This window comes from Primulina tabacum, chromosome 9 (genome assembly GCF_025594145.1).
Source record: "Primulina tabacum isolate GXHZ01 chromosome 9, ASM2559414v2, whole genome shotgun sequence".
In the NCBI taxonomy this organism is placed as follows: domain Eukaryota; kingdom Viridiplantae; phylum Streptophyta; class Magnoliopsida; order Lamiales; family Gesneriaceae; genus Primulina; species Primulina tabacum.
In genome coordinates this window covers 36,612,985-36,639,626 of record NC_134558.1, presented here as the reverse complement: position 1 = coordinate 36,639,626, position 26,642 = coordinate 36,612,985, and the positions used below count along the sequence as shown (strand labels likewise).

General features: G+C 32.2%; 2 protein-coding genes and 1 pseudogene across 2 annotated transcripts; all 3 read right to left on the bottom strand.

Moving 5' to 3' along the window:
* Positions 1–695: 695 nt before the first annotated feature.
* On the bottom strand, positions 696–1,827 carry LOC142555707 (germin-like protein subfamily 1 member 13). The gene is made up of 2 exons (XM_075666758.1): positions 1,650–1,827; positions 696–1,475 (listed from the first exon to the last, which is right to left on the bottom strand). Exons 1-2 carry the CDS (start codon positions 1,768–1,770, stop codon positions 910–912), a joined length of 687 nt encoding a protein of 228 aa, XP_075522873.1. The 5' UTR covers positions 1,771–1,827; the 3' UTR covers positions 696–909.
* A 1,322-nt stretch (positions 1,828–3,149) lies between these two features.
* On the bottom strand, positions 3,150–6,638 carry LOC142555706 (AT-hook motif nuclear-localized protein 1-like; annotated as a pseudogene).
* An 11,452-nt stretch (positions 6,639–18,090) lies between these two features.
* LOC142555705 (ACT domain-containing protein ACR8-like) lies at positions 18,091–21,227 on the bottom strand. The gene is given in 8 exon segments (XM_075666757.1): positions 18,091–18,842; positions 18,844–18,897; positions 18,985–19,089; positions 19,185–19,751; positions 19,861–19,928; positions 20,071–20,185; positions 20,271–20,316; positions 20,971–21,227. Coding segments are annotated over 8 exon segments (1,326 nt in total). The 5' UTR covers positions 21,033–21,227; the 3' UTR covers positions 18,091–18,533.
* Positions 21,228–26,642: the final 5,415 nt, after the last annotated feature.

The following is a 26,642-nucleotide window of genomic DNA, read 5'->3' as shown; positions in this document are numbered from 1 at the left end:
CTTTTTTTCAATTTTAGTAATTTTCAGACGAACGTGGCACTTATTCGGTGTTGATGCAGTATTAACACGACATTTATGTATGCAGTACCACAACATTCATGATTTTAAAAAAAGACTACAATTGTCAAGAGTTGAAACATACATGACTAAATTACGAAAAGGGAATACATTTAAGTATTGGTGTTGCAGATCATCTGGAATTTTTTCTTTTGATGCCCGGAGGCAACAAGTGATACTGGCATACATCATTGACACGATTTTGTGCTCCATCCTACCTCCCAAACTTGAACTAAACTTAATTTCCCCTTCAGTCCATCCTATAAAATCCACGTTATTCAAGTATGGTAACATAATTTGATTATATCAAAAGATAAACTTAACTGACAAAAACGATACCGATGACAGTAAACCAGAAGGAATAAAGCAGGAATGGAGGCAGTAGTTCGCAGCTTAACTATACCATGGTTTAACGGCAGGCACGTAATTGTGTTTCTAATAGGAGACTGATCTCTACAATCGTATTTCCAACTAATATTGGACAATATGGTTTGGTTTCTTAACGTTTGGGTACTTCCGAGTTGGAATTGACTCACTTTATACTTGTGATAGAACCACGAATGTTTGTTTGTTAACATATCACGAGCATGCTTGTTTGTTAACACATTTTACATTTTTTTCAAAGAAAATTGTAACTGTAAACTGCAAAAACTTGTTATTAAATCTACGAAAGGAGACATTACAATGTTAGGAACCCAAAATAATTGTATATCTATCCATCTTTATTTGGCAAAATGATTAAAGAGAACATCAAAGAATCATATAATTTATTCATGCTCCTTATTTTGGTACTCAAACAAATAGGAAATAAAAAAAAAACGGAGCTTTGTCTTAATTTGGTCAGGTTCTATTTTAGTTGTTGTTCATCCAAAACTGTCCTTGAAGATATTGGATCACATTTTTGTCAACTTGGAATGCCTTTGTAAGAACATCGATGGAAATCGGTGGTTGAGAGCCAAAAACAGCATTTGCAATGGTAATAACTCCTGGATTCTGACTACTTAACCCGGCAAATGCGACCGCATTGGTTTTTCCGGTATTGAATTGAAAATGAATTAGGCCTTCAGGGAACACAAACACATCTCCTGGATACAATGTCTTGGTAAAAAGCTTGTTCTTTTGGTTTGGATTTGCTGGGTTGGAAGTCACGAACCCAACGTACAGAGTTCCTTCAACGACAACGAGGATTTCTGTGGCACGGGGATGCGTGTGAGGAGGGTTGAGCCCGTATGGTGCATAATCAATACGAACCAATGAAATGCCCAGAGTGTTGAGCCCAGGAATTTGGTTTACATTAACCGGAGTAACCCTCGAGCCTAATGGATTTGATGTGTTTCCGGGCTTGTTCAAACCACTAAAATAGAAATCATCGGCCGAGACCATCTTTGGATTCTTGCAAATATTTCCATTCACAAACACTGCATCAGACATACGTATAACTTTGCATTAACTTACTGATTTTGAAATGAAGCCAAATAATGACCAACAATGCAAATAAATGGTATAATAATTTTCAAATAATATGAACAAAAAAATGTAAAATAAAACATTACTGGTTTTATAAACCTTAAAAATTTTTACAAAATAATTACCAGATGCTTGTGAATCATTAACCGCCACACAGAAATCTTGAAGAGGGCTAGGATCAGATGCATACGCTAACAAACAAATCGAAGTCAATGCGAAATAACCTAGAAAGAATCGAATGGCCATCTTAAATATAAGGAATGGATTAATGCAGTACTAGATTACTATTGCCTTTGATGTGAATTGAGCCTGAGAAGTGGTTTCAAATGCACAAAATGTAGAGGGTATTTATAGTTGAAATATTTGAACAGGTCGAATAATTTCCTTAATAAAAATAGGCTTGAAACTTTCCTGTACCTTTAATTTACCTGTGGGGTTGGATAACTTACCCAGTCTTAATTGCATAACTTTTGACTATGATTAATTAATTAACATTCACAATTAATTGTAGTATTTATCTATTGTTTCGACTCAGCGAGGCTACGTGGAAGACCAAGAAATATGTAGATATCGACCATGTCATCAACACATAGTAAAATGATGTCTCTGTGTAAGACTATTTGAGACGGTGGAGTAAATAAACATTTGATCATTAGTGATTAGAATGTGTTTGATTTTTCCTACAAACACTTTTTCGGACGAGTCTGTCACACATGTTTTTTTTAATGAGATTTTCCTGATTAGTATGATTTACATGCTACTACGTTAACCTGTAGATTTACTCACTACACATTGAAAAATAACGAATTCAAATTTCATCATCATAAAACAAAATAGTAAATTGATTTAGAAATATGTAGATATTCGACCGCGTCAATCAAATAGTAAATGATTTTTGTTTAATAGCCATCATTATATAATATGTCGTCAACGGTTTACTTGTTCCAAGTATAGTAAACATTTTTCGGTTACTTCATAATTTTAAATTATTATTACATCTTAAATTCATTCATTTTTCAATTTATGATTTTAAATTTCATTTACATCGAAAATCGACATTAATTGATTCACTATATATTTGAGTTATATTCTTAAGTTTAAATGATCATGAAATATATATATCAATTTTCGTGTCATTTAATTTAAGTATTTTATATAACTTTTGCTATGTATTTTTCCGTTCTACTTAGCTAATCGAGGCGAGCTAGAGTACAACTCACTGTTTATGTTTAGTTTTCAAAATTGTTTGTACAATTTCTCCTCCCTTGCCATTTTTCAACTAAATAGCGAAAAACTTCGTATTGGTCCGATGTTGGTAACCATGATCCGATCCGGTTCTGAAATCCTAATAGTTGTAAAAATTATAACGTAAAAACTAATATTGTATTACAATTTTTCACACAGATTGACTAAAATAATCCAAAAGAATTATAGAGGCACTAAAATAATTTTATAAAATATTTTTTTAAAAAAAATTAATTGAATAATTAAAAAAGAAAAGAGAAGAAAGCCCGTCACCAATTCTATGTAGTATAGAATATGCGAAACATTATACGAGACCCGAATATAACAAACTATTCCTAAAAAAAACATTTAAAATTACAATGCATCCTACGTAGAATTTAAAAGAAATGGACATATAAATTGGTATACATTGAACCATCAAAACGTATTGGTAAAAGTTGCTATTAAAAGCGTGTTCTTGTCCTATTAGCACATGGAGTGAAGGCAGAGCTCTTGCTATAAAAACTCTAAAGCAACAGCTCCAAAGAAAGGAACATATAATGGGCTCGACAGACACAGAAATTGGACCTACACAAGCCTTACCAGTAATTCCAATCGGTCAGTTGCAACTGTGTTAAAAAAATTCGAACTATCCACTTAAGGGAACATTGATGTCGGTGGGTTTATTCCTCGAGTCTGGGGGCATTGAGGACCAGCTATCTCCACGGAACAAGGGGGAAGCCTGATTTTTGTGCCTTCCATCCCTGCGCTCGAGATGATTATTGCAGCGGCAGGTATGATAGCCATTGGCTCGGGTTTGTGTTCCTTAGTCTTCTGCTCGACCTGGTTTCCAGCCAGAAAACTACCCACCACAATCTACTTCATGGTGAAACGAGACTGAATGTTAGGAGATGTCGTATGATCAAAGTTTATTATGCTTTCAAAACGTTGGAGCAAAAAAAGATGCACCTGCACAGGACTGGCTGCTACTAATAGGCCAGCAACTCCACCACCTAGGACACGACCATCAGGACTAGCCAAAGAAACGCTCATACCACCGGATCTGTTTCTTACTCCACCAGTCTCAGATGGCGTAAATGAACCAGTCAACGAGAGTATCTCAAAACGACCCTAAACAACATAAGAGACAAGTTATTTAACACTTTGGTCCATGAAAAACAGCATTTTGCTATCAGATACATGAGAAGATAATCTGAAATAAAGAATACGAGATATGTATACCAGACTCTTTGTCAAAAATGGAAGAACATAAGTTTAAAAATGAACGCATTAGAATATTGAGTTGAAGAAACATTGATCTAGGCGTCATAAAAAGGGACATTTAATCAATGCATGTAGTCGAATTATACTGGACATGAATTTTTATTCTTGGTCAATATGTTAAAAGATATAAAATTATAACAAAGAATTTGGAGCATAGAATTTTGTTAATCAAATGATTTCAGCACCTCATATGTCAATGTACCACCAGAAGAATCAGGTTGCCGTAGAGTGACGATTGAAACTACGCCATTAGCAGATAGAATGCAAATTGCTCGAGGACCTTGTTGAGAGAAGGATATGACCTTCATCGTGACGTCCTGAGACCACCAAAAATAAAATTGTTAATATCTCGAGACTGAACACTAATATTAATCGGCAGACAAATTCCACATATCATCAATATCTTACCTCTCCAGCACCGACAGTGATGATATGAGGTGTAAAATTAGCACCAACAGAGCATGAAACCCATTCACCTAACAAAAATTCAATGTCAGCAATCACTTTGTCCCCTACGAGCAAAAGAGCACAAGTATGCAGATAAATGGGAAAATATTTGACATGATACATAAATGTATGCGGGGAATTCCAACGTAGCAACGCGGCAACGTTATCAGTGCATAATGAAAAGCTTGCAGACAAATGCAATTCATTGAGGTTAAGCGCATTTTCTTTAGACCTCAAGAGATTGTGCATATTACAAGGTGTCGTCTAATTTCGGATTAAGACAAAACGCACCATTAGAGATGAGCTCAGGTTGTATCCTAATTAAAGGAAAGTGAGCAATCAATGTACTAGGACATCAAACTCATCCCAAGTGCCAAGGATGAGCTTTTAGGAAAAATATAGATACTTGAAAACGCCTATGTTCAGCAACTCTAACCAAAGGAAACTTTGATAAAACGGGACAAGTTATACAACGAACACATGATAAGATCACAAATGTTCAACTGTTCAAGGGGTCGAGACCAAACTTAAATAGGATTTTGAGGATAAATTTTGCATCAGAATTACACAGAAACAGTAATATGCACCATCAAGTTCAACGTGATGCAGTCTAAAGAAACGAAATGCAGAGATGCAAAACAAAGGAGATAGAGAAATGTACAGGAGAAAATCAATTTCAGATGACCAAAAGAGCTTAAAGAACAGTAAATTACACAGATATTTAAATGAAGAAAAAAAATCTGCCAAATTTTAACAATCTAAATCACTCAACGGACAGAAACACTGTTATATTAACAAGGACTTCCCACCAGATCATCTTAACCATTTCAATTAACATTTAATCATAATTTAGTTCGCAAGCTGGTCAAGTGCATAATTACTATGAAATTCATTAGAAAACAGTCCAAGTGGTAAGTGCCATGCATCCGAAATAATGTGATAATAAATGTGAAACAATTTCAGGATCCAAGAACAGTGATTAAATTAGTAACCTAATAATTTTTTTCCCATCACCAAAGACATATGAAGAAAGGTAACAAGGACAAGTAAATTATTTCAAGAAGGCGACTTTAATAAACGAATCCCTTCTCTGTTGAAGGAAAAAAGCGCCTCATAAAAGCCATAATATCGAGATTCCTTAATCCCAAGACAACCCATAAACCCACTTGATACTTACAACCACCCATTTGCATGAGCTATTACCCTTCACATTTATATACAGGTCCCACTGCTTCACTCCCAACATAAATTCGACGTTCCGAAAACATAATTGACACTTGTGATTCGTATAAACCAAGAACAGATCAGTACACAAGCAAATATTCATCAACATGCATGCAGCAAAAAACAAACATATACACAATTAATCGTATATTCTAGAATTATCTATGGATTACCCAAACCCTCAGTCTCCATTCTCGGCTCTTGCATCTTGATGGCAGAGACGCCGGCATAACGAACTATACCCCTTTTCTGAACGGAGGAGAAGTCAATCACCGGAGGTGGATCCGAGGAAGAAAGTGGCATCGGTGAAAGGGTCATAGACACGGAGCCATCAGGGCCATACTTCCTGGGCCTGCCCCTCTTCTTCTTCAAAGAGACGGCGCCGCCACCTACGGCAGCCGTGTCCGTCGTAAGCGAGATAGAAACTGGTGGTAGTGGTGGTGCTGATCCAGTTACTTGATTTGGGTTTTCTTCAGTGGTTCTGGGAGCTAAATGGTAGTCTGTGGGAGCATCTGATCCCACCACTGCTGTTCCACTGCTACTCATGGTATTAGTACCTTCCGTATTTCAAATTCCACGAAAACGAATTCACAAAGAATTTAATTTAAAACCCCATGGTGTTTCCTGGAAGCAAAATCCCAGATTTTCAAGATATCTCAAAATCACTCTGTAAAGCGCGTGGGAAAAAGAAATCACTATGTAAAGAAAAAATAAATAAGCAAATAAAATAGAAACAACTCAAAACCCAGAGCCCAGTTCAGGAAGTACCCAAGATTTCACCTTTTAACACTTTAGGAATCTATAATGAGTTTTGCATAGCTGAAATAAAGTACTGTGAGATCAAACTGAAACTGAGATCATTTGTTCGGACGAAAAAATGATTTTGTTACTAGTGAGGACGAAACAGTAAGAGAGCGAACGAACAGATGAAAAAACAACAATGGATTTTCGTATAAACACTTGATTTAAGAGTAGGTATATGAATTTTATCTATGAAAGTGGTATATTTTATAGATATTTATAATAAAAATAATATTTTTAACATAAAAAATAATTAAATAATTCAAATAAGATATCTCTCACAACATAGGATGAGTTTTTTATTGAGAAAAAATTGGATTTTGGGCTTTGATTGGTGATGAGAAAAATATGAAAATAAGATTTGAAGGGTTAAAGCAAGCATAGGTTCTCTAACTTTTCCTAAAATTGAGACTTGAAAATGGTAAATAATAAATGAGGAAAAATGTTTTTTTTTTTCATGGATGGTACGTGGTTACCATTAAGTTTTTTTCAAATGCCCAATTTTTATTTTTTATGTTGTCGAATTTTAATTTAATCTGTTATTTTTATTTTTTGAAAATTTTAGTTTTTTTCTGACTTAATGTTAACATATATGGTATCATAACAATATTATTGTTAATAAAAAATGACTAAAATTGTCGAAAAAAATACTTAAATAAAATTGAAATTTAATAGCATATGGAACTAAAACCATAAAATGACAAAATCACGTCCAAATATATGGGAGTGTGAATAAATTATAAATATATATTTAATAATTATTTTTAAAATTTAAATTTTGCCATTTTTGTTAACTTATTTGAAAGCCACAAATTATATATTTTGCTTTATAAAATGGTTGAAGTCCGGAGAAAATATAATTAAAAAAAGTAATTGTGGTTGGGAAAAGTGAATTAGTTTGCGAAGGCATGAAGACAACCATCATCCTCTTTTAAACAATACAAAAAATAAATAATAATATATCCACATCTATACATATTTTTATCAATATCTGTATATATAAAAATATGAATGGTGAAGTGTGTTAAAAATTTCAACGATCGATTATATTATAATAAAAATCGATTTTATATATATAAAAATCGTATTTATTTCTGTTGATTAGGCATGCTCTATAGGAGCAGAAGAATATTTTTTTTTTAAAGAAAAGAATGTAATATACTTTTTTGTTTCTATATTTTTTTTAAATTCTTTCTTCATTCTCATTACCAAAAGTCTAAAATTAACGGTTTTTTCCCTCCTGCTTATATTTATTAGATAGTTAAAAAAAAAAAAACAAAAACACACACACACACACACAGAAAATAAATTTAAAAAATGACCAAAGTTTGAGCTTCAGTTGAGATTTTTTATGTAGGAAGCAGGATTTGTTGGGAGACTCTCCACGGAAACAGTCATCAACAAATACTTGAAAAGGTTTGGTCCCCGATGGTCACTTTGACTGACATATACACACATTCACAAAAATTTAAGTAATATATATCTAGCAGATCAATTTTGTGATACAAATATTTTATCAGGGTCACACATGAAAAAATATTAATTCACTATTCGTTTTTCTTTTCAAAATTAAAAAAGCATGCTTATGTGCCACCGATTATGAGATTTCTCTAAATTGTTATATATTTTGCAACATATTTTAAAATTTTATTACAATAAAAAAACATTAGGAAATTTAACATCAAATTTGTGCCTGAAAAATACGAGTTTGGGAGTGGTGAAAAAAAATTGATGTATACATGGTCTTAGAAATTTAGCTTGGTTTTTGTTCGTCATTTTTTCGTACATGTTTGTTGTTTAAAAACACCAATTTTTTATTCATTATTTTCTAAAAATATAACAAAAAGGATATTTCCTTGCATCTTAAATCGAAGTTCTTGAGGAGAATTTCAAGTTAATTCCTTGGAAAAAAAAATAGTTAAAAAATATTAAATCCATATGGTACCATATATATATAATATATATGTTTTTCAAATATAAATTCAGGATAATGATATTTGCATCCCATTTGATGTATAGAATTTATTCACAAATAGTGTCTATATAATAAAAATGGAATGTAAATAATTGAAACTGTCCCAAGAAAAGAAGTAATAATGGAAAAATATTCATTAAATTATTATTAATTAATTAATAAAAGCACGTCTTTCCCAGGAATTGACCAAGGGAAATGAATGTAACCATGTGGAGAAGTATGCATGATTACACCCTATTAAATAATAAATGACAAGGTACAGTTATCTAACTTTTAAATTAATATTGACGTAAAATAAGTTACCATTAAGAACAAAGCATCAGCTATATAATAATCCAAATTAATATAGTAAAGTTGGTTTTAGATAAGAACAATATACTCTTAATTCAATATTAACTTCTGTGAATTCGAGGAGAGTAACAAATATATCATTATAAAAAACAATGACTCGATATAATTTAAATATAAATATTTTTTCTTAATGATGATTTATACATGTGTATATATATATATACACATATATAAATATGTATGTATGTAATATGTTGGGTGCAATGATTGTTCTTACTTGGTAGAGCGATCGAACCGTGGTGCTTGAGTTGATGTGCGGTTTAAAAAATTTGAGTTGCACCATTACTACTAGCTATAGCTTTTGGTAAAACGACAAGCGTTCGGTCCTACATAATGATTATGTGGTACATCTACAATAATAAAATTAAATTCCTGTAAAATCACAAATTTTTTTAAATTATAGTTGAGCAAAGACATATTTGAAAAATTTATGCCGAGAATTTGCTATAAAATGATTTTTTTTTATTAATGATATATCATCATCCACATTAAATATTTAAAAATAAATAAGAAATAAATGTGTGATTAAATATGAAGTTTTTTATTTTTTTAAAATTCAAATTTGAATTTTATGTCCCTTGAAAATATAAGTTATATTTCAGTGTCTACATTGGTTATATCATTTCATTTAATTCGATTATGATTTTGAGTTTTGTGTTACTTTTATATATTTAATTAATTATTATTACTTCTATTATATTAAAATATAATTTTTAGATAATATTATGTTTTCCAACTTTTTAAAAAAGTGTCGTCGTGAGTTTTGGCATGTTGACTGTTCGTAAGTTGCTATTGTTATCATTATGTTTCTTAATTAGAATTTCAATATAAATATTTTTAACATATTCTAGAAATAATTAAATTTTTTAATCAAAATTTATTCATATAATAAATGACAAAAATTTCGCTTTTTGAAAAATATTTATTTATTGCTTAAAATTTTGATAGACAAAATAACATATGATTTTTAGATACATTTTTATATTTTTTTAATCAGTAACATTTCTACTTAGCTAAGATAAAAAAAATAAATTTAAAGACACAAGAGTATTATCCTCATTTGAATATTATCTCAAATGATATAAAAAAATTATATAATAATATTTAATATATATATTCATTATATTATAAAATAATTTTAATAAATTTTCAAACACTAATAAGTAAATTTTTAATAATTAATTATATAAAATAACTCTTGATGCATGGCACGGGTAAAATACTTAATTACATATGAAAACACGTCATGCTTATATTTATTTTTAAAAAAAATAATAATTAAATGAAGGGTTATATATAGCTAGTAGTGTACTTTTACATGCTTGGTGAGCATAAAATTTGTATAACTTAGGCTGAAAAAATTAGAAAATTTTGCAAAAATGTGTCGATAAAAAATATTTGCATAACTACTTTTGCTCAACATTTAGAAAAATTCAAACCATACACACCTCAGCATGTGTTACAAAATTAAAACAAAAATATATACTTTCATTCATTTAAACCATAGTGTTAAATTGCAATGAAGTTTAAACAACAAGGATACAAACGTCGATGTGAGTGGATTTTCTCTTTTTTGAATAAAAAATATGGGAATATGATTGTTACAATTGAGCCTCAAATTCGAAATTTTATCTTAAAATTGAGACTTTTTAGTAGATGATCTACAAATCACCATCAATACTTGCAAATACTAAAAGGTGAACAATGTGTACGTACATAAAAATTCCAATTTCATTATTATTGATATCTGTGTAAGAAACTGATTTTGTTACATTTGACTGAAAACTTCAAGGGTGTCGAAGTCGAAGTTGATTTCTTGACATCGAGACTTAAAATTTTCCGAGTTGAATTATGTAAATCTGTGATTTATTTTAATAGTTAATTTTTTCCAAGCCAGTGTTTTTCAGAAATCAAATATTATAGAAATAGAATAAACCTAAATGGAAAATTCTAAAGGTTTTGGGTTTTCGCTTCATGTTACTGGACCCAGGCTTCTTTCGAGTGGGTATCCAAAGATTGTTTTCCTTGGGCCGCGTAGCTTTTAAATTATGCAGTAAATATTGGACCCCAAAAAAAACACAGATTCATAATGACCTACGGGTACTGTCCATATTGTGCGTGGGTTAATTATTTACGATTGCATCAAAATATTGCAAATTATCGTGGATATAGGAATTCTGTCTAGTATTAAGAAAAACAAAAATATAAATTTTCAAGAAAAAATTTATAAATTTAGAGGTTTTCTTCTTCGGATTTGAAACTTTTGATCGAGTTTTTAGATAATTTTCCAGGTTGGCTCGCGATTAAATTCAATTTGGTGGTTTGTTGTTCGTAAGTCTTATGCATGGAGTCGGACGAGGTTCTTCGATTAGTATTTTTATGATTGGGAAAACTTTCCGTTTTGTCTTAAAAAAATATAGAATATTGAATATTTATTTGCCTCCAGAAAATTAATTTATCATTTGTTGAGTTCAGTATATAAAATTATTCCATGAATATTGGCATTTCTTTCTCCCAAAATACAATATTATTTTAAGTTCAACTCGAGCTGAACAATCAGAGCTCAAACAAAACTAAAGTTTCAAGGTGTTGATTTAATCTATTCCTTAACGTAGGATTAAAATAGAATCCATTTACGACAAAAGAAAAGACATAATTTGGAGCATCTTAGGAAGATGCTAAGCCAATTTAAGACTTTTATCCATATTCTATTTAATGTTGATTGATTGGTTATTTGGGAATCTTTTTTTAAGATATCTCGCAATTTCGGTATACTTGGTGGCGTCTGTTTATATTCGCATCTTTTAGATTGATACGAACACTTCCTGTTATCGTGTCTTGTAACCTTTTTCGGCCAATCGATTTTGTGGATGAAATTTGATGATGCTAAAATAAATGAGTCGCGTAGACTGCGCACGCGATATCCGATTGGCTAGTAAACTGGTCCACTTGGCCCGTAAATGAGCTCACCTGGCTGATAAACGGATCTACGTAGACAATACACAGTTAATTTGCTGGGCGTCATCTGCGTCACGAACAGTCGTCAAGTGGGCGTCGGGAGGGTTTCCGACGTAGACACTCCGACGCTCAAGTCAGTAAGCAGTTCAAAGAAAACTCAGAGAACAAGAGAACTTTTATGCATACCTTGAATTCTCCGGAAACTCCTCTATTTATAGATTTTTAAGAGCGTCTAATGGGCTTGGGATCCTGCAATCATAATCAATATTTTGGATATCAATTGTGCTAAACCCAATTGATTTTATTAACCCAACAAATAATTTGTCTTATACCCATCAAAATTATAGATTACTAAGATGCTGGATATTAAAATCAACGATGAATGCTCAATGAAGTATAAAAAACAACGATATGTGTTGGATTTTTCGGGAGGATTCCTTCTGCTTCTTTCCAAGTAGCAATGACCAATGTTTTGTCTGTGTTGTTCTTGAAAATTATATATATAATTTGTGATCATGATTGATTGTTTTATTTATACTAACGAGACATTTGACAGAAGTGGCCCAGATAGAGCGTCAGGCTTTGTATTGAGAAAGCCGCAGCGATTAATCAAATGGCTAAGCATATTCACCATCCGAGAGTTTATAAATTTTAGAAGCGTTGCCCACAACCAAGGGTATTTTGGGAAAAACAATCATGTGTTTTTTTAAAAAAATCAAAGATTATTTTCAATTTTTTTTAAAAAAAAACTTATATGAATCAGTCTCACGGATATACATATATCTTACTCGATTTGATTCATAAAAAAATATTATTTTTATACCACCAGGAGTATTATATAGACTGAATCGACTCGTTTCACGAATATAGATCCCTGAGATTGCATAAGAGGAAACTTAATCTTCAAAATAATACACATTTTACCTAAATATAGTAGAATATTAAAAATTTTGAAATATTAAAAAATTAATATAAATTAATATTATAATGTATTAAGAAGATAAGGTGGTACTATACAAATTAAAACATATTTTAAAAATAATATAATAGGTATCAAAACTTTTTTTTAATTAATATAAGAAAAGAGCCATCTTAAAAATATGTAAGGATATTGTTGTTACCCGCGTGTGTAAGTTTAATTATTAATATTTTTTTCTTATTACATATCGTTTTAATCAGTTCCTAACATAAATTCTATCAGATTTGGAATATATATTCGTTCTGATAGGAGAATAGTTAATCCAAATTAATCAATTATTATCTCAAATGCAAGCTTGATAAAATCTGCGAACGATATAAAGAATACAAGAATCTACAAATAGTATCGAGTAATTCGGGTATATATTTTTTATTACTGATAACGACGACCTTCATTATTTGCTAGTTAAAGGTGCATGAAATAAGAATTTAGAGTTGACGTATAATAATAATAATAATAATAATAAGTAGTTGTGCAACATTAAATGCTTTGGAATATATCCTAATTGATCTAGAGTTCAAATATATTCTTCAAATATTAATCGTCAATCTTACACAAAATAAGGATCGAATCAAAAGTTCTAAGTAGATAATTTAATGTAAGTAGACATTCAAAAATCACATTTTCAAATTTATTGCTAATTAGCATTGGTTTTAATTGAACCCCATCCAAATACCATTGGTTTTAGTGAAATTACTTTTTCCCAAAAAAATTTATACCGGAAGGAGAAATTATCTTGGATTACAAGAGATAATTTATCTCTTGAAATAATTTTAAATTTAACTTCCTTATAGATAAGATTTAATGAGATATTGAATTAATGGTTTTGCCTTTCTGGATATGATATTTATGATAATAATTTTTAAGATATGATATCATTGATTTAAAAAGAGATTGTTTCTAATAGAATTCTTGATTTCATATCTTGTAGATTTCTTCGAAAATGAATCTTAGAAGATGAGATAACTATAAATAAAAAGGAAGCACATCTGTGAAGGAGTTGGCTGAAGATTTGTTTTTGTTGCTCCAGTTTCTGGCATCACATTTTTGCTTTCTTAATTGTGTTTTAGAATTGTTAGTTGTTTTTGAAAGCATTTTATTTTCTTGATCTGTTTTCGAGTAAACTCTTTGTTTTTCTAGTGAATATTTTTGCTCTGAGATATCGCACAAGTATTATAATAGTGCAAAATTCATTCTGGTCCATTTACTTAACGTCAATTTGTGTCATAAACTTTTATATTTCGCTGCATGTTATCTGAAATGTTGTAATATTTCGCTCAACACATAATTCTGATGAACATAAATTGTCGCTTATATATGATTTTGCTAGTTCTGATACGATCTTAGTCGAATCACTGTTAGACAAAATTTATCCCCGTATCCTATATATACCTGCATAGATTTATAGTCTAAAAAAGTTCTTTAATATTTTGAAAAAATTAGATCAATAATAATAGTTCATTTAATATCAATGATCAAAATTTGAAACCAACTATTGAGTTCAGCACCTCATTGTAGCAAGCCGCCTATATATATATATATATATATATATATAGGGAATGATTACGTCGCTAGCTTCATGGGATCTACCGTCAATTTTAAGGGTTAGTGGACGGGTTGTGAAAGCTCATGTTCCCGTAAAAAATGATGTTCTTCACGTGGAGATTCTCTTTTTCTAATGTATTTTGCATTTTATTCATTTATTTTTTGTTTTTCAAGTGTGCAGTTTACTACAGAACTGTTGATAGTATGTAAAAGTTATATGAGAAAACACAAATTTATTTAATACCAAATTTCATGCAAAACTCTATACTTATCTAATTGCACATAATTCCGCGCCTTTAACATTAATTCCGGAATAACGTATTACGCAAGCAAGCCGAAGCAGCATTTTCAAGTGTGCATGATCTTTGCTCATGTTTTGTTTTTTGTTTTTTTTAAAAAAATTAATAATATTTTTTTTCCCTACGTTAAGATCTAGGTTCACTAGCCTGCCAAATTGGGAATAGCCAACACTTTGTGGTAAATTCTCTAACTTCAATTGGCAGGAATCGCGATATCTTATTAACGAACTGTCCCACATCATTTTGATTATTATTAGATCAGTGGACTATCCTTGCAGCCTAATCTTAAAGTTTAAATTGGTAAAAATAGTTTTCTTCTACTATCGACAAAATTTTAGAATTAAATAGTGAGAATTCTTGATCTCTCTTAATATCTCTCTCAATTCGATTTCACAATTCTTCGAAGGAAAAATATGTTATTTAATCAGTTTCATTCGATCCTACCATAAAACAATACCTTATAAAATAAATACATTTTTCATTCAAACACTTGAAAATCTTTTTTTTTTTTAATGTTACACGAAGAATTAAGAACCTCACAGAAAGAGAATTTGATTTTGAATAATCATGAGTATTTTTAAAATAATATTTTTTATAACTGTATCACCGTTCTTCTGCGTACCGGAATCAGCTCAAAGACTATGGACAGGCGTAATTGCTGCCACATTGTTGCGAACCCCGGCCTTGCATGCATAATATTTTGCTTGAGACACGACAAACTCAACAATTATGTCTGGAAAATAATAATATTAATAATCAAATAAAAATATGAAAATTATTCATAGTTTTATTTCAAATTTAAGAGCGTTCAATTCCAATTTTCAGTCGAAAAGATCCCATTCTTGAGCATTATTCTTTAGAACTGCGAGTGACTGTAGACACAGAGGATGAGCCTTAAAATTTAGAGATTCAGACATAGAACATGCATAATCTCATTAGAGCTCGGGTCATGAATGACCTGTGATATTATATGGATAGCCCAAATCAGGTTAAATCTGCAGGAAGAATTCGTGAGAAGCTGGCAGGTGAATGTCCGGGACATCTTCTTCGGGTTATCAGAAACCCGGCTCTCATACAAGCTCTCGGATGATTTCTACCCGGGGTACCTCGAAAATATCACCTCACTCAAGTGCACCAGTATGAGTTATCTTATATTTGACAATCATTACTGTCAGAACTACAGGGGTTTGACGTGTCAGAGAAATTGTAAGAGGTAGTGTATGAACAACCATCTTACCCTAAGTAGGAAGTGGGCACTGAAAACAAGGTAATCATAATATTTCCTCCTATAAATAGCATATATGTATTTCATTTGAAGGATTCTGACTTTTGAGCATTCACGTATATTGACTCACATATACTGTTTTTCTTCTTCTTCATCCTTCACCTGCTGACTTAAGTATCGTAGTGGTCACGTCGAACACTCCTCCGACGCCCATTCACGAGTTCATTTCCCGGTTTGCAGGTTACAATTGAAGCCATATTAAAGAGATATACCTTCGTCACAAGATATATCTCTTTGCTCATTCTTCCCATAATAAAACTTTCATCTGATCCGGTGGATTGCCTCGACTCTGCTTACCCAATTCACCCGGATCGCATCAACATTATAAAATAATGATAAGTTTGCTTTAATTAATATATTAATGTATCATGATCATCCACATTCATTTGCCTTGCATTAGAAATTTGATCTGTGGAACAATGTATATTAATTAACATAAAATGTTTTTTTTATAGGCTAAATCTAGCTAGCTAGTAAGAATATATAGTTACAATCGATGAGGTTGTCCCACACATGAGGAGATAATTAGGCAAAGATGTAATGCGAAACAAGTAAGTAAAATATTCAGATTCGATTTTAAAAAAAAATCTAAGTTTTATACGTGATTCATGGTTATAAGGGTTTTAATTTTTAAATTATATGACTATTTTGTTATTAAATTTAAGATTACTATGAAATATTTTCACAATTTCTTAATTCGTCGTCATTGTCCACACTGGCCGCCAGAAACTTAGCATTAATGGTAACTGTATTACTTTGTCTTAGGTTGAGCAATTACGAGAACACAATACCAATTTAGAGGATATGATAGAAGAGAGTACTGTGAGTGTGTTCCACGTCGGTTAAATAGAATTTTTGGAAGTTTCATATATAAACTTGGACAATTCTTCCTCTTTCAGTTAACGGAATCATAATTTTTGTAGGTTGTGTTATGTTCAAATCATAATCTTAACGGAATCAGAGCTCGGGTTTACTATTATGTATTTGACTGCTCATAGTTGGGATATCCGTTAATATCTTCATACTTCGATTGTTCATTCATGGGCATGTTTAGACGTCTTACATCGGTTTAATAAAGTTTTTGAGAGTTACGTATATGGAATTGGACAATCCTCCTTCTTGGACTAGCTTTTGAGTCTGAGTTCCGTCTTAATCGACTTGAGTTGTCCATGGTCTAAGCAGTTCCTCCAGGTGTGGATGAAACACTCCTAGCTAGCTACCTAGCCGCCTGTCTCCCTCTAGCCAGTAGGACTTATTCTTAATTAACCTGTCATTCATTTGACCTTATAAAATTATATATATATATATATATATATATATATGATCATTTGATTAACTGGTTCCTCTGGCTAAATTCCAACTTGCCACAAACATACTTAGACAAAAACCAGCAGAACCAGTTTTCAGAATCTACACAAGGGAGTGGTACAATCAATGAGACAACAACGAAACAGACCGCCTCGATTTATTTTCCCGATGGACGGATCCCAATAGTATCGATCATTTTCTGTTTAAATTAAATAAGATTCAATTTATATCATATTAATTATTAAGTTTTGCTTTAAATGCAAGGCGTGAAGAAAAACTAAAAGAGGGGTTATCTGATTGAAAATGTTACGAAACCTATGAATCTAGACATAGGTTTCTAGCAGCATTTTTGAACATCTTGGAATATGTGGATATTGGAACATTTCGTGGGATGATTATGAAATTAAATCGCGATATCGAATTAGACGTCGGGGAACGTAATCTTAACGCGATTTGATGAAATGAACATCTCAAAGTCGCGTTAAGAGGAATAAGTCAAAACCAAGCAGGTTGGTTGCCTTTAGTTCGAGGACAGTCTCAAATTAAAGCATAATTGACCAAGGCTATATATATCTTTTAACGGACCACAGGCGTCCACTTTAAAGACAAATTGTAACAACACATTCGATCTTCTTACGTTATCGTCATATATATTTAGATATTGTATATTTATTTTTCCAAGCTTTTATTTTTTGTCTTGCTTTTCGTCTACATATCGTGCTTGAATACGTATTGCAACTTATTATATTATTCAAACTGTTTAGAATGAATTGCTTAAATATTACCAACTCTATTATATATGGTCCAACTTAATTCAACTCATTTACACCTGGTCACCTCCATTCAGGAAAACAAAGAAAGAATTGTGGAATTATCAAACACAGAGTTCAAAAGTAAGAAAATTACACGAAAATAAAAGTAGAAATATTTACAAGATTTCAACCTTTAACAACCATCGCTATCTCTTTCTGCCAGCTAAGGGAGACAAGTAATGACCACCCACCCCCAACAACCAAGACTTTTCACTCTAAGAATTCACAACGCCCCCCCAACCAATTTCGAATCTCTCCCCCCTCTAACGAACCAATATTTTTAAAAGGAAAATAAAAGAAAAGAATGGGGAGATAGGCCCCCCCGTTGCATCTACCATACTATGTGTATATATTTCCGCAACCTATCCAGCCAACTACTTTTAACTACCATCACCAAATAAATCGCCTCTGTAAGTAAATGCCATTTACTATGTACAAAAATCCCAGCTCATTATACCATCCCCCAAAGCAAAGAACGTGTCGCCTGACAAGTTGCTTTTCAGCCTCTTTTTATCGATCAAGAAAAAGATCTGATCAATCCCAAATTGTATAGATTCCTCCTCACAAGGCTTCCAATTGAGAACAACATGGCTCCTCCTGTACCCATCGTGGCCTCTTCTTTTTCGCCTTTTTGGTGATATATAAAGGGCAATTCCTTTACTTTCAGATTACTCAAGCCGATACTCTGTCGAACTGATTCGATGATCTTGGAATCTGGAATGTTACCAAGGGCATCTGTCACGTAAAAAACATTCTGGGCCGTTTCAACTGTCGTGGATATCTCAGCCCTTGTGACGTTTAGGCCATTTTCACGAAATGTTCGAGTTCACATCAGCTAGTAGTCCTTTTCTATCAGGTGTGCACAACTCAAGCCTCACACCCTGTGATATAACAAGAACGTTAAATTAAGATAAACAAACAAGAAAAGAGAACTTATCAAATGTACCACTAAAGAATCACTTTCAGACCTGAGATGTCCTCCTTTCAATTGCAGCTTGTAAGCAAAGAACAACGCGTTGTTTTTCAGCTTCTGAACTGATGGGGGTTCCATCCATGTGTCTTATGAAGAATTCCTAAAAATAAAAAAATAAAACAATTTCATTCCGTTTCACCTCTGATCACAAAATAATAGTATACACCCAAGAAAAAATTAAAAATATATGTATACCAAGGATGCTCTATCTCCGGTTGTGTCAACTGTGGCATGAAATACGACATACTCCATGTCTGTTAGCGTGCAGATGACATCAAACAGAAGCCTGGTTCGATCCTTGGACTGAATATTTACAACCGAATAATCCCTCTCCAAATAATTCTGAACTAAGACAACAGGAGAATCTTCACTAGTCTTGATGATTGGCTTCCTCTCGTAATCACGGTCAGCAAACATCATTTGATGAAGCCTCCTCTCAGTAGGCGTGACAGCCATCGAAACCACGGTACTGGCACTTCGGATATCATTATCAACTTTAAGTACATTCCTCAACATGGCCTCGATTGTTTCTAGTTTTTGTGAGTCTTCGATCGGTGAGCCCGAATGATCATCCTTTAGGTAAATTAAGGAAGCAATTCGACCATTGTGAGTCCAGACCTTAGCTTCCACCAAATTGCAGTTCAAACCAGATAGAACTGCAAAAACCTCAGATAAAAGACCAACTCGATCGGTACCAGTTAATTCTAATGCTGTTAGACCATTGAAACTTCTCGATCTTCTGCAGTGAACTGTCTCAAGAGACTGCAATACGAAGGCCAGAACAATCAATTAACAACAGATTAAATTAAAGTTATCAATCTCTTCTTGAATAAACTTTGATAAATCACAATAAGCGAAGATAATTAATCACCTGTTCAATGTAACTCAACACGCTTTCGTCGGTTAATTTGTTTCCATTCAAATCGGTCACATGGAAAACTGCAGATTTTCACAATGAATGAAACCGTAGAGTGAGAACAACCTTAATAAAATCCAATAAAGCCCGTTCGTTATATGAATTAAATGGCAATTAAAGTTGCAGGGGGGAAAAAATACACAGCGGCGCAGGTTAGGTACGCACCGTCCATAAACCACAGGCCATCTGAAGAAATATAAGCCTTCTCAATTGACAGATTTAAATCCGTAAGAATTTGAACGGCATCCAACAGAATCCTATGCTTTTTCCCACTATCAATCTGTAAGAAAACAAAAAACTAATTTATCACACTATTCCTAAAATAACATAAGAATTGTATTAATTTGCACTAATCAGTGGCTTACCATAACCCGGGTTGCGGTTGCGCAACCGGCATTGTCGATCATGACCCTGCAAGATGGCGAAGGAGAAAAAGTCAGATGGGGGTATTGTTGGAATTATATCAAGGGATGGAAAGATTGAAGAGTGGAAATTGACGGAGTCAAAGTAACTTGAAAGGAAAGAAATCGGCGAAATTCAATTATTACACAAAATTTTGAATAATCAAGTCGAGTTTTCTTCAATTAAATAATTAGTGAAGAGTGAACTCTCCAGAGACTTAAAAAATCTGGAATAATCAAATTCTTGTATCCTAGGTTCAGTTGATCTATGTGGAAGGAGATAAGCAGGGAACCATAAAATTTCCTAAAATAAGTAGTTCTTACAGACCCGAGAAAATTACTCTGATTTAAAGAAGGAAAAAAGGGAATCCTGAGTAGAGAGAATATTTTGAGAAATCAAGGAAAAAAATTTATTTCCACCAAACATATATCTAGAAAAACCCAGAAAAGAAATTTCACAAGAATATCCGAGGGAAAGTAGAAGACATAAAATTTTTTACAAACCAGAAAACTCATAGTAAGCACAAAATGAAACCCAAAATTGGACAATAAAATTCAAAATCTCGACCGATACCCAGAAAAATCCTCCCAAAAAAATGAGAAATAAAAACCAATCTTCTAACAGCGGAGAGTCACTCATACAAAGATGATGAAGAAAACAAACCTTGGGGTGGACATTCTAGTAATAAGCTTCTCATATTCATCCAAATACGTCGGCCACTCCATAATTCTTCAAAAATTTCAAAATTTGTCAAGAAGTCAGTAGTTCCCGAAACATATGAGACCGCAAATTCGCCCCACTGTTGATATTGCAGGCCTTATATCTCTCTCTGTCTTTAGAAACCTGACAGACGACGTATCACGTTGAGTATTTTCTCTCTCTAAAACATCCACAGAAGACTGAACTGCTCTGGGTTCGCTCCAGAGGAAGGAGAGTATTTATTAATATATATGATAATAATTATTTTTAAATTAAATTAAATTAAATTAAATATGATAAAAAAAAGGGAAAAATTACCACGATTTTTTTAGTTTCTTAAAAGTTGGGTCCACTGAGAGAAGTATCAACCAATCACAGGCGTGACTAATGCTGCCTGCCCGTTCTGACCAAATTCGGCAATAGATTTTTTAAAAAACAAATCAATTCCCTAATATAAATAACTTATCTACGTTGATATTATCCTCACTTCATTTTAACGATAACGGGTAAGATTTTGTCACACATACAATTTCAAAAAAAAAAAGTGGAATCCTACATATGCATAGACAAATCTTGGTCATCCATCCTATCATGGAGCAATGCCCATATGGGTAGTATGAAATAAACCCTTATTACAAGGTGAGAGAGATTAAATTTGATCCCTTTTATTTATTTTCACTACAGATAGTATTTGATATAATTCCCGATATATTTGTTTTGTTAGAATTAGAATTTCGTGGGGAAAAAAGTAGAGCTTTGAAATAACAGCCATATGATTACTTCCAAAATCTCACGAAAATTTGCTTGCTTCATTTAATTTGTGTAAAGTATCGAATACACGTGGGAACGGAATCTTAGTAAATGGGGGCACGAGATGAAAAGGAGTGAATCCACGTGGCGAGCGGGTGAGGGTAGAAACTTGGGGGTGTTGACTTAGAGATTAAGGCGAGATTTGCCGACCACTGACGACGTAGGCACGTGATGACACCGTTGGAATCGGCTTTTTTTATCGGGTTAATTGTCCTTTTCCCGGCCGGGTTTCTTGTTTTTCTCGACGGCGCTGATCTTTACGGCCGCTTATAACGAACCCTAGCTGGATACTCTCCTTGTCCATTTCTGAATTCCCAATTCCTATAACATCAAATATTAAAAGAATTTGATTTAAATCATTTAATTTTTATTCGATTTAACCCCAAGCAACGGATATCTACTCAAATGTTAATAATCAAACGGGTGAGTAAAACGCTTGATATTCTTTAATGGACATTCAAAGATTATTCGTAATAATTATTCACTTATGTTTAAAACGGTCTGATTATCATTAAATGTCCGCAATAAAAATCCAATTTTATTGCCAATTAATTACAACATTACACAATCATCTACAAATACGTCATACATTCGGAAGCATATCCTTCAAAATTTGACTAAAAATCGCAAATATTTTAATATTCTGAGTTGAATGCTTGTGGAAATTATTAATCAGACGTATGGCGAACAAGTATACGAGCATGACAAAAGGAGTCGTGGAACCACACTGCTATGTAAGTTTGTCGGATTTATTTTGTTTATATTTCAAAATATAAATATTAAATATTTTAAATGTTTTTTTTTGGGGATTTAAATTTTCATCGATACGCAGGAGCACGACTATATATGCTTTAGCGCATGAAATCAGCTTAAAACATGGGGTGGGTTCCTCTTAGTCTTTGACAAGCACGTGCACGCCCCTTCATAACCACGTTCTCATGTTGTTCATTATATTTTATTTTTATCATTCTTCTGTTTTATCTTGCTACTTTATTATGTTAATATTCCACCTCCTAATTAATTTCTAAAATTTAAACAGCTCTATTTTTGAAGAAAAATTTTAAATATAAAATTTAGCTCTTCTTTATCAGTGAGTCCGGATCGGATGTCTCTACCATGAATTAATTCTTTTTTTAAGTTTTTTTTATTGGGTTTTTGGGTTAAGAAACAAAAAAAAACTATTTTTTTTAAGTTAAATAACAATTTTTTTAGAAACATTCTCCCAGAACCGATTGTAAGACTCTCGGGAGTAATTTTGTTTTCAAGTTTCCTTAATTGCCGCAATCGCGTGTATTGAAAGACTTGCCCTAATATCAGATCATTGCCACTACCCACGACCAAAAAGGACGTGCGCCCACATATACACATACTAGGCCACACCAATTAGTTCATTAATACGTATATCTGACACTTGGCATTTTAAATCTAAAGGGAGGGACTACTCGGTCCAGTATTTTATTTATTTGATAATTAATTCCCTATACTTTTATACTATAATAATTGCTCAGAAAGTTCTTCAAAAATATAAAGAATCAATTTGCATTACAAAGCATGTGGTTGCCAAATCAATGAACAAGCATCCTCACGATCTTCGCAGTATATGTCTCACGATTTCGTCATGTCGGGCTCTCCAACTCCAATTAAATAAGCCAATGCATGAACCATAATAACTCGTCACCGTTAATAGACCGTCGCGACGGTTGGCCACTGTAAATGTATGGCTGGGAAAGTGGTGGGCTGATTAAATGCCACTTCCCGCGCCTCAATCAATACCAATAATTTCAAGAGTGGGCCCCCACTGTGAAATTTATTTTTTTCCCAAATTAAATATTATTTTTATTTTTCCAAATTTTGATTTTATATCTCTGATAACTTTGGTGTATATATAGAATTATTATTATACTGACAGCTCAGTCACCCGGTCATAGGTTGTCTCATCGAGACACCCGCCAAATTCTTCGTTCCACGCTTTATCTATACCATTCTTTTTGACCACTTAAATCTCGCGCCAACATTCAAATCTCCAAAGGGAATATATCTTTTTTTAACATACAAAAATAGTGCAACAAAATTTTTTTTATTTTGAAAAACAAAATTTTTCTACGAAATATACAGATAAACATGTAAATATAATAACATCGAGATACAACAACGTCCTTAAATAGAAATTTCCAGAGGAAAACGTATAGGTCATGTATCTTATTTCAATCTTCGACGATTCTCTATTAATGTCAAAAAATAATAAATCTCATTTGAAAAGTTAAATTAATTTAATGTGACTCGAAGAATTTATACTATATACACACGAAAAATGATACGAAAAATAATCTAATGAGAGGATGATATGAGTTGGAATTTTTTTTAAGAATAATACGCGGGAAATTAAATTAATAAACTGGAAACATGTTTGGACATGTTCAGCGGAAAGGTTTCTTGCAAATCTAAGCGGATATATACTTAATCGTGTTGCTTAATCCTTGGATTTTGAATGATTATTAAGCATGTCTAATGTGGGTCCTAACTAATCTTTTTCATCTTCTAACCCGTTTGACCAGTTTACATAATTTTTCATTTTTTTTTTATTGATGGGAGAAATAGTGGTTCGAAATTCTAGACTCTTTACACAGATTCTGTGGACTCGGCTCCGGAGATTTGACAAGGTCTAGGACGAGAACGAGGACGAAGACAAGGACTTGAATTTGATGGTTTACCATTGTTAGTTGACATATCTATGTTACGGTTCGGCGATATGCAATGATAATACAAAAATTATATGTTTACGCATATTTATAGTGTTTGATTTATAATTGTATGAATTGTGTGATATTAAAGATCTCATTGTTTATATTTTCAGTTATTTGACATATTATATGACATTTAGAATAATAATATTATGTATGATATCACATTTTGAGCTCTATCTTTTTTGTTACCCGATTTATGTTGTATGTACTCTTAACACTAGTTGTTATTGTTTCCGTATCAATGGATGACTTTCAATTAGAATTACACTTGAAATCGAAAATATGATTGTTTATTCGTGGATGCATTTTCTTTGTGATATGCTATTGGATGCTTGATATCATATGTATTTTCAATATTGTGCTTCATAACATAGACAGTTGTATGTAGATCGAGTCGTAAGTGTTAAATCGGACACAACACGACATACCTCGTATATTTGACATGACCATTTAGTTGTACGAAGATGTAGCTCCCTTGTGTGTTGTTACTCGAGCACTGTTCCATTTTATCGTGTAGTTTAATTTAATCGTTATTGTTATCCTTTTTATATCGAGTCAAGTTACATGCATTGTGTTGCACTCAATAAATATGATATGCATGATTTATGATTATTTACCATTGTGATTTAAGTATTGTTTCATATCTGAATCCTAATATCTTGTTTTTTGGTGGGGGCTAATGTGGCTGTTGTTGGACACCAGGTGGAAAGTTCGCCAGTGGAGTTCGTTGTCGAGGTTGGATTTTGTGTGAAGTCTCTCATATTATTATATATTATATCACAGTCTTAAATATATATTTACTTGGAAGATGCACTGAGTAGTTTTTTTTTCATTATTTGAGAGTTTTATGTTCTTGATGGATGTTATTTTGTACTTTTCGAGCCTTGTAGGCTATAGTATCTGGATGAATGATTTATGTTGTTTTTGTGTTTGGTCGGCAATAGTTTGCATGTGTGTGAGTTTGTTATATTCCTAGTTGAGTTGTTTTTATATAAATCGTTGTCCGAGCTTTTTTTGACATATATTACTTATGGAGAGGTCATGTCGAAATTTTTTTAGGATGAATAACTATTTTAAATTGTTTTTACATTACTTTTGTCTAATAAAATTTTAATTATATGTTAGTTAAATATACTTAAGGTAACATGGCATCACAAACATACTCATTTTTTACTCTGATTATTGTATAATTCAAATATCGATGGAGTTTTTACGGGTTCTTTTACATTCATCTCCCTAAATCTTATGCATTTGACATCTGCATTATTTATCAATTGTACAACATAAATTATAACATGCCAAAGAAAATGGATGTCAAATACATAAAATATAGGATAAGTGAATGCAAATCACCTAGTTTTTATCTTTAAATAAAAAAAAAAGATTAAATCTCTAGTGAGACTATCTCACATGTCTATAATCGTGAAACGAATTGATCTGATTCACAACTATGATGAATAGCAATATTTTTGACATAAAAATATATTTTTTTTTGAATTGATTCAAGTCATACATCATTCTTAAAAATTTGAATTATGAGACTGTCTCACATGATTTTTTTTTTTGTTAAAAAAACAATGTATCATAAACCTTTGATAGATGACTTTACTTGCAACTTAAGCCATCGTTTCTCGTCAAAATCAATAGACAATGCCATCCTATAAATCTAAAGTTTGCTAAACCAATCTGATTCACATGAAAAAAAAAAAGAAAGAAAAAGAGCTTCGTTGGACATAAGGGCATACACCGATATTTTCTATCGAATTCCAAGTTTGTCCATTACATTTTATCTTCTTACTTTTTCGTTTTTTGAGCACAATTCCTAATTAGTGATGATATATATATTGGGATAAAAATAAATCTTAAATCAAAAATTGAAGACAATACATCCTTTTTCTTTTCCATGAAAAAAGGACTCTTCTTATCCAAAGAGAAATGGCTCCTATGTCATCCATCCTTTTGACTAAAACTATGTTTTTTCTCCCACCCCACTAAAAATTTTGATTGCAACAATTAACGTAAATATACGACACATATACGATAAGAGAAGCAAAATTTAATCTCTCGGGGGTTGGTTTAATA